Genomic DNA, 10,058 nt, shown 5'->3' on the forward strand with positions numbered 1-10,058 from the left:
TGGCTCTTTGTGTAATTACATGTGGCCCTTTGTGTAATTACAGGTGGCTCTTTGTGTAATTACATGTGGCCCTTTGTGTAATTACAGGTGGCCCTTTTATAAATACTCATACTCCCCACAAAAATAAAAATCATAGATTCTCATTCGTGAAAATAAATATTAAAGATTCAATTAGGTATACACACAGTATGATATCAGATTTGCTTTATTTCTTTGCACTTCCATTTTATATTCAAATTCCAAAGCCTTTATTGCCAACACAACAATTGTTAACCAATCAGAATTTAAATGTGAATGTATGCTGGCGTGCTGAGGCCTCATTAGGTGGTTGGAAATGCAATGTAACATTAGGCCAGTAGTTAGGGCATGTTGTGGCTCTCAAAATGTTTTGTTCTTAAATATAAAAATGGCTCTTCCTCTTTGAAGGGTTGCTAACCCTTGGTGTAGGAGATGTAGGTAAGGATAGCTGTAAATTGTCTCCATTTGTAAAAAATTAAAAATAGATTAATAAAGAGTTAAGTAGCTCGTGGTAGCCACATGTAGAATGTACATTTCAAAACTACTCACAAGACTAGTAGATATAGTTAAAAAAAAACAACTAAACTTAATGGAAGCTAGATTTTAAATAAACAATATGGGAAGTGTTAAAATTCAACTTTCATGCAGTCTGCAGGAAGAACGTTAAAAGCACATTCCCAGCTTTATTAAAATTATGTGGGCAGGTTTCTATAAAATTTTTTACTACTATGCTAAAATGTTTAAAAATATTCACTAGTATGGTAGTAATCTTCCACATTAGTTGACCAGAATTTAGACTTATGTACATTGTAGTTAAAGTGGATCATACATTTAACTAAAAATTTCAATAAAAAATTGGCCCACTGCTTACTTAAAACAGCATTACATAAACAAGTACAGTACCTACCACAATAGCTATGAAGGTCTAGATGTCCCACTGACTTAATGTTTTTAAGGTCCAGCTAAATCTCATGGATCTGTTATTGGTATTTCTTAAGTTTTGCCAAACACTTCCTAATTTGAGTGGTATTGTTGGCAGAAGATTGGTTCCAAAAGGTGCACTTGCCAATTTCTTTGAAACTGACAAGTGCAAATTCACACAAAAATATACCAAAACAGCTTTCCAGCTGAATTAATACATAAATTTTTCCTTATTTTGTTAAGTTTATTTCCAGTAAAATTAATTATAAGCTATTATTTAGGAAAAAAAAAAAGAGTAAAAAAATGTTTATCAAATTCAAGGTACATATTCTGTTTTTCATATAAACAAGGGATATGGTTATTAAAAATTATACGTGTGTGTGTAAACTAACTGGAAGAAAAATAAAACCCAGAACCTTTTGGTAGCTTATTTTCATTATGCAAAGAATCAGCTAAATATCTCACACAGTACATACAATTTCAATGCATTTGAATCTGTATCTGCTGTTAAAGTGCTGATGAATAAATAAAAACATTAAGTGAAACAGTTTTTACTTTATATTTTGTAGCTTTCCTATTATGAAATAACCAAAATTTAGAATAGAATGTGTCAAATTTTGAAAGAAGATACTAGGTGAATGTATATATCATTACATCATGAGTTTATACTTGCTGTTGATACTCGTTCAACCAAGTGTAGTGGCATATAAGCTACACAACATGATTTTATTAGTAAAATATATGCTGATTTTACCTCTAAAGAATATATAAAGAATTTGGAAAAAATTTTGTGTCTTGTATGGATGAATCTAATTGATTTTATGACAATGTGGTTCCCACTAGCCATCATGAACAATCTTGGTTGAACAACTGCTCAGAGAACTTCAAACCAATATTTTACAAAAGCTACATCAATGACAATTGTCATTTTTTGATCAAAGGGTGAAGTCCAACAGCTTCTTGAGTACTTAAATAAATTGAAGAACAGAATATTTTACCTTTTCTAGATGTGCTAATTATTCAAGATGCTCAAAGATTTTGAACGTCAATATATAGAAACAGAATATTTTACCTTTTCTAGATGTGCTAATTATTCAAGATGCTCAAAGATTTTGAACGTCAATATATAGAAACAGAATGTTTACAGGACAGCTCACCCAGTTTATATTTTTATACCTATGGGATATAAGACCAACCTAGCAACATGTCTATTAAGTTGAGCCTTTACGATCTGTTCAACTTATTTATTTTTATAATCTGAGATTGTTTTTCTCCATGAAATATTATTATATAATGGATACCCTAAAAAAATTATTGAAAGCCTAACCAGGATATTTATAAACAAAATATTTAAAACTCCAATAAAAATTGTCACAGTTGATAAATGCCCAGTTTCATTGACCATCCTCTATCTAAGACAACAAAGTATCATACTTTCTAAACAACTTAAGTCTTTAATGAGAAATTTCTACCCACAGGTCAAACTGAAAATCATTTTCAAAACATTCTTTAGATTAAAACATCTCTTTAAAACAAAGAATCATCTATCCATCTCTCTTTGCTCTTGGATTGTCTATAAATACATATGTGGTGACTGTGAGGTTACATATATTGGGAAAAATTAAACATTTTTACTGTCCACATCCATGAATAAGCACATAGGAGTATCACTTAGGTCAGGTAACATCCTTTTAAGCCCATCCAATTTGTTGGTCCAAAATCACAGATATGAAACTGGACATCTGATAACTCACCCAGGATTAATCATTCTTTGTAACTGTAATTCTGACCTTGAACTGTTAATCAAAGAAAGGCTATTTATAAAACAAGTCTCCCCTGCTTTAAATATAACACAGTTCTTCTTAATTTGTTTTAAAGCAACTATAAAACGATTTTCTAACAAATAACTTTATAAATAGAATGTTTATTTAAAAAAGTCAAGGTTTTTTTTAATCTTAATTCCTCTGTTAATAATGTTATAGATAAAAAATAATACTGTGGGTAATTTTATTGTTATTCTTGCTTCACATGATTAGAACATTCTTTTGACCTTGTATTTTCTAATGTGCCTAATTACTGTTATTTTTTCATGTATGTTGTTTAAGAGTAATCAAATTACAAAACTGCTTTGTGTACATTTGTTTTTGATTCATTTAAAACTATGTTGGTTTTCCCACACACAGGAGAGAATCCTGTAAGTTAAACAATTATAACATTATGTATAATAAGTCTAATATTAATTTTCTCACACAGTAAAAGGGGTATACCATACATTATCACACAGAAAACCCACGTTTGTTTTTACACTCTAGAGAGAACCCTCTGATTTAAACAATTATAAACTACATATATAATAAATCCAATATTATACAAGTAATTTGCCATATGGTAAAAGGACCTACAATACATTATCACACAGTCAATAAAAATAGCTTAAAGATAAAATTTAAAGGATTTTTACACAGTGAGGTGTAGGTAAAGATCCAAAAACTAAAAAGTGAACCATGTAGTTGATTTTTTAAGAAACTTCAGTGAGTATTCATACAATATTATGATTCTGGAAAAAGTTTTACAGTTATACTATTCATAGTTTCTCTTATATGAAATAAGACTAAAAAGGACTGTTAAATTTTTATGTTGGGATGTATAAAACAATGTACTTCAGGTATGAAAAGTTTTAACAACCTTTCTTCTTGTGTGAAACGATCATGTGTTATTGAAAAAAAAAAATTGATGTTTGATTATTGACAAAAGTTTTACGTTATCAGAAAAGAACGAATAGTCCTGAAATTTATTTACAAGAATTCAGAATTGAGAAATAAGGTTAATGTAACTACACACACGACTTGGATGAGACTTAATTTCATTTCCATTTCTTAAACTCTGGACCTCTAGGATTATTACCTACCAAGCTGTTTTTATAAAGCTTAAAAATAAAGTGCACAGTTTTGTTTCACACAAGGAAGATATCAAAATGCTATAAAAGTGTGCAGAAGAAGGGATATTACAATAATATTTGGTTTAAGGAATCACATACTATGTCTACAGAAGATTACAATACTGACATGTTAAAACTTAAATACAGAGCAGCAAAATGAAGATAGAACTAATGGGACAGCAACTACAGAATGAGAAGATACCATACAACTTTAGGCAGCACTTACATGCATGGTATATTACTAGAACAGAATAGGGTTTGGTATGAATTAAAGCCTAACACAATGGGTGTTTTTGGGATAACTCACATGCCCGCCCACTCACTCATTTCCATGGCAGTAGTTTCTCTCAGACTCAAGAGTCTAGAAACTGGTAGGATGTGTTGCTAATTTTTGTGTGTTGCTTACCACCTCTAGTGTTCATGTAGATACTCAGTGTAAGAGGAACTCTTAAGTATAGCGTTTGTACTAATAGAAATATTGTGATACATGACAATATAACTATTAATACAAAACTTTAAGCTAATGATACACAATAAGAAACATTGTGTCAGTGTCATTCTACACAGACACAAAAGAGCTAAGTTAACGAATGTTAATTATTAGCATTAATTTCAAAGGTTTGATTAAATAAACTCATGAGCTTAGGTATAATTATTGCTAAATTAGTTTTCTCACAAAGAAAGGCACAACTACGAAACGTAATTTTTTTTGTAATTAATATGAGATTTTCTAATATCAGTTAATTGTAATAAGAGGCTCCTATGAAACCTATTACAATCAGTTAAGTTGGCCTTTCTTTTCATTACTACAATAATTTAATACTAGACTATTTTAACCATTGCTTAAAATGAAGTTAAATACGAATTTGACCTCAGTCTTTTTACTTAAAATCATGTTAACCTAGGCTAAGACCCATGAATTTTTAAGTTTTGCTTTAGCACCAGCAATATTTATTCTATAGTCACGTACAATCATAAATATAATCAAATCAACTTATAACTATTAATTGTTGTTACTAACCTTCTTTTTCATATTTTTAAATATTATTTATAAACTGATAATTAATTATAAAATGTATTTGGTTCTTTCTACTTTGACAATCACGTGAGAAAAGATAGTGCTGCTACCTAACGAACAAATACTTCCTAATATCTTATGTCAATAGGTATCATGTTTTGTCTAGTAGGTGCTGCCCTCTTTTTCTACTGATTACGAAAATATGCTTTCACTGATTTATTTCAGTAAAACACGGTTCATATTTGTAAACATTTTTAGAAAAAAGTATTTATCGTTATTTTGAACTCCAAATCGTATCTTCAGTATTTCAAAAAAAAAAAAACATAACTGAAGTTGTCTAGGGTGTGGTGGGCTTGCCGTATATAACATTATACTTGTGAGCGTGGTCAGACGAGTAAGCGTTCGTTGTCAAGCTCGAGTTATACTGGCAGGATGGCATCGGGAGTGGATTCTCCTTGTAAGTATATATTATATTTCAATTCTAATAGTAATGGTGGGTTATTTTCTTTACACTAAAAATAGCTGTTTTAAAAAATTCTTTCATAGTCGTATATATATATATATATATAATTATGTGCATTTGTATATTTCAAATAAATAAATATTAATTTTTACTAGGCTGTAAGTTCGTAAACTTTGATTTGTTATATACTGTGTTTGTCGTACCGGCTGCTTGGACTAGCACTAGCCCTATTTGTTCATCGAATTGAATATAACTTGTGGATTGTAGTCTAAGTGTGAGAAATATATTGGGTTTATGAATGAATATGGTTGAAAATTAAATTTACAAAAGTGTTATATTTAAATGTCAATGTTATTTCGTATTTTTAAATGAAAGATACATGGAAATGTTTAACGCAAAAAGAAAGAATAGACTAAAACTGCATAGTTAAAACAAGAATGATTTATTTAAAACAAACTGAATCGTCTGTAACATAAATTATTGAAATAGACTTTAGGACGTACTACTACAATTATTGATTTTAGCTAACTAATTTTAATATTGTTAACGTTATTTATTAACTATATAAATGTTATTACACGAGTTTTAAGTAATTAAGCTAGTGAAGGAGACTAAACGTTACGTATATGCTAATATCAAGATGTGCTGCAGCAAGTGAGATTCGTGTCGCCTCGCGCGAAATGTTCTAGCAACTATATTTGCTTTATTAGAATTCCAGACCATTAGCCAGTGTAATGCAGTCCTCCCAAGAAAGCATATTAGTATATCGAGATTGAAAGTGGAAAAAACTCGCAGAGCATTAGGGAAATTATTGCCATGCCAATTCGGAACAATGCCGAATAGAGTAAAAGCTATGGCCATGAAAGTGAATCCTTCGACCGAAAAAGCTATTGAAATGGAGTTGGACATATCTCTTGGTTGTGTTAACAAAATAATAAGCAATGATTTGGGCGAAGACTCACAAACTTCCAAAACATTTCGAGATGTACTGCTGTTTTAAAAGACAAGAAAGATGATCAAAGATACCGGAAATCCATAAAGACTCCCGATTCTGGTTCAATGTACTATTGTAATTTTAATTTGTTTATTGGTCCTGGAAACCGATGATGTACAGTAAAGGATCTGTTTTATCTCAGACTGACCATGTTGCCCTTCACAGAAGCTCGTTACAATGGAAAGTTCCTATAGAAAATTACTGCCATCGGATTGAGCTAGGTCGACAATGGAGAAAGTACTTCTAGTGGCAGAAACGGACCTGAAATATCGTTCTGGTGTTTATAAATATTATACTGCTATAAATTATATATATCTAATGTTGTAAATTTTTGTTAGAGGGTACTGCAAGTAGCTAGTGATAACTTAAAGTTCAGAAAGTTAGGAAATGCGTTTGTTTGTTTGTTTGAAATTAAGCTCAAAGCTACACAATGGGCTATCTGTGCTCTGCCCACCACGGGTATCGAAACCCGGTTTCTAGCGTTGTAAGTCCGCAGACATATTGCTGTGCCACTGGGGGGCGTTAGGAAAGGCCTAGAACCATTAGAAAAATCTATGGATGTGATGTAAAGTCCTAGTATATTCGAAAATAGATTATGTAAGGGCACTCCACGAAGCGTTTTTAGAGTTGAGTTGTTTCAAAAGTGAATCTGAGTTAACTATTACGCTACTTTGATTTTTACATTGTGTATTGCAGTTATAGTGGCTGAAAACTTAGGCCTACATCACATGTTACAACAGTGTTTGAGATTTTAATGACATTAAAAGAAGAAATAAATTAAATTAATTTTGTTTAAGTTTACATTTTCTTACCAGATAATTCAAAGAAACCCGTAAATGAAGAACTACGTTACAATATATGATGTCAGAAGTGGGATTATTTGGCAAAAGTAAAATAGAAGTACAATAGAATTTTGACTAAACTTCAATTGCTGATGATGGAGACCACAAGATCAAGTAGTGAGCTATGAAATTATTAAGACAAGATCAAGAAGAAAGAAATGAAAAGCTAGGAGAATGTGAAAATATTTTAAGGGAGGAATTAGAGATGTACTATTTAAGGAAGAATTAAAGTAAAAACAAATGAAACTGAAGACAAGATTAGTGAAAGTATCGGAGATGTACAGAGGGATTACAACAATACTATTGAAGAAGTATAGAAAACCTGTAATAACAAAATTAATAAAGTCAAAAGTGAAGTAAAGAAAGACACCAACAAGGTAGAAAATAACACTGGTGACAGAATGAAGACGAACTGGGTACGCCTATCCAAATCTTCTGCAAGTTCAAAGAACGAGGTGGCTACTAATGCTTGGTAGCTGTTATGCCTTTTAGGTAGAAGGTTATTTAATGTTGTAAAAACTGGTCCTTTTAAATGGGCAGCAAGTTCAATGGCTCGTTCATCACTATTCCACCCATTTACTCTAGAAATGATTGAAAACTGAGACTAATATTATTCCTATGGTACATTCCCATCATAGTCTGTTGGTCTGAAACTGGAATTAATAATGTCATCGTTGGAACAGTCCAGGCAGGTCCTTCTGTAACAGGTGGTACAACATCAGTGATAATAGATGTAGACTAAGTAAGTTCTCCTATAACATATCTGGGAGTAGATAGTGTTTTCAGTTGGAACTCCTGAGCAAGTGCAGAAAAAGGTGTAGCAAGTTTATTCTTTGCATTTAATAACAGCCTAACTAACCCTCATATCTGCGCCAGTTATGACATCTATAAATTGGTTATGTGCCAATGCCAATCATCGCACGAGAAACATCCCCCCCCCCCGGTGGCTCAGCGGCAAATATTAGTGCTTATAACGCTAAAACCGGGTTTCGATAACTGTGGTGGGAAGAACACAGATAGCCCATTGTGTGGCTTTGTGTTTAATTTCAAACAAAATATATAAACAGAAAACTTATATTTCTACAAACTTTTTCAGAATATTAAAGTCGGTATTTTTATAACGATGACAAGTATACAAATTTAGTGTAAAAAAATTAAAAACATAACTTGAATTATTTTATTTTAGTGATAGTTATTTTGACAACAAAATATTCTTTATGATATAGATGACAAATATTTTTATGAACTTTATATTATTTTATGTCAAACTATACGATTATACCAGTCCTACCATGGCGCTTTTAAATTTATTTTTGCTTCCAAGACGGACAAAAAAAAAAGATAACACACGCAAGATACATTTTTATTTCTAATAATACCTCATTTAATACTTTAGTACTGAAGTTACGTCAGACAGATAGATAGGTAAATGTTTTTCCTGTAATATTGTTGTGACGTAATTCTTTCAAATTATCAAGTGAAAATAATTCAACGTCGAGTACACACGAAAACAAGTTAACTTATTTCTTCTTTTAACGTTATTACAAGTTCTAACACTGTTGTAACTTGAAGGTCCAAGTTTTCAACCACTAACTGTACTGCACAATTTGCTCCATTAGTAGTTTACTTAAAACTTTAATGGATTCCAATTCCATTGTAAAAAGCAGAGCTTTCTTTAAAGATGTAGACCTACTCTGTTTGGGGGGCTTTTTATGTGGCATTCAGGCAGTCAAACAAGATACGTGTATTTGTACCCTAACATCTTGTTTCTCTTAAGTAATTTGGTTGTATATGTTTGCAAATAGTTCATTTAATCGCGTACATTTGAAAACATTTGGTATGGTTTGAATTTCGCGCAAAGCTACCCGAGGACTATCTGCGCTAGCCATCCCTAATTTAGCAGTGTAAGACTAGAGGGAAGGTAGCTAGTCACCACCACCCACCGCCAACTCTTGGACTACTCTTTTACCAACGAATAGTGGGATTGACCGTTACATTATAACGCCCCCACGGCTGAAAGGGCGAGCATGTTTGTTGTGACGGGGATTCGAACCCGCGACCCTCAGATTGCGAGTCGAGCGCCCTAACCACCTGGCCATCTAAAGTGATATACGAAATGTTTTCAGGTACTTTTCCCTTTCAAGGGTTCTTATAAGGTCGCCGTAACATATATAAGCGTTAGGGGTTGAAGAATAGTTCGCTCAATCATTTTAGACTTGTTTTTTTGTGGCTCTTATCCAGCCTAGAACGGCTCTTGATTCTTGGTTTAACCATTTCCTTGCTCTGTTATCCCTAATATACGACACAGTTGACCTTGGAACTGATCAGATTTGACAGTGAGTGGTAGTGGCAAAATAGGTTAAGCCGGATGTAGAAATAATAGTAGGGCCTCAGGTAATGCCATTAGTAACTGCGATGAAGATAAAAAAAATTAAGTTAATGTTTTGCTTCCGAACGGAAATGAGCAGAATTGAAAGTTTATAATTAATTAATTATTAAACTTGTTTGTCTGAGGTAATAATAAAATGTGAATTAATTTCGTATTATACATATACATGTAATTTATTAAAATATTTATGTATTACTTACTTAAAACTACGTGATTTAATTAAGAGTTTGGTAAACATATAAATATTTGAAAAGATGCCTTATAACCTGATATACAAATACGGAATTTAGCTTGTGTGTGCGCGTGATATATTTGAATCTAGGATTAATTCTTGCTTCATGGAAAAAACAAAACAACTAACTATCTGATAGGCCCGGCATGGCCAGGTGGTTAAGGAGCTCAACTCGCAGTCTGCGAGTCGCGGGTTCGAATCCCAGCCCCACCAAACATGCTCGCCCTTTCAGCCGTGGGGGTG

At 32.2% G+C, this 10,058-nt stretch overlaps 2 protein-coding genes across 3 annotated transcripts in view; one reads left to right on the forward strand and one right to left on the reverse strand.

Moving 5' to 3' along the window:
- LOC106461625 (ras-related GTP-binding protein A) overlaps window positions 1–5,007 on the reverse strand; it is a 25,994-nt gene extending 20,987 nt beyond the window's left edge. The window contains exon 1 of the mRNA XM_013921464.2: window positions 4,899–5,007. Within this exon, the coding sequence (XP_013776918.1) occupies window positions 4,899–4,910 (12 nt within the window). The 5' untranslated portion in view covers window positions 4,911–5,007. The remainder of the gene's footprint in view (window positions 1–4,898) is intronic.
- A 249-nt stretch (window positions 5,008–5,256) lies between these two features.
- Window positions 5,257–10,058, forward strand: part of LOC106461626 (cinnamoyl-CoA reductase 1-like) — a 45,532-nt gene continuing 40,730 nt past the window's right edge. For both annotated transcript variants that reach the window (XM_013921465.2, XM_022388632.1), the window contains exon 1: window positions 5,257–5,352. In XM_013921465.2, coding sequence (XP_013776919.1) covers window positions 5,328–5,352 — 25 coding nt within the window. In that variant the 5' untranslated portion in view covers window positions 5,257–5,327. The remainder of the gene's footprint in view (window positions 5,353–10,058) is intronic.

This window comes from Limulus polyphemus, unplaced genomic scaffold, assembly GCF_000517525.1.
Source record: "Limulus polyphemus unplaced genomic scaffold, Limulus_polyphemus-2.1.2 Scaffold1000, whole genome shotgun sequence".
NCBI lineage: Eukaryota > Metazoa > Arthropoda > Merostomata > Xiphosura > Limulidae > Limulus > Limulus polyphemus.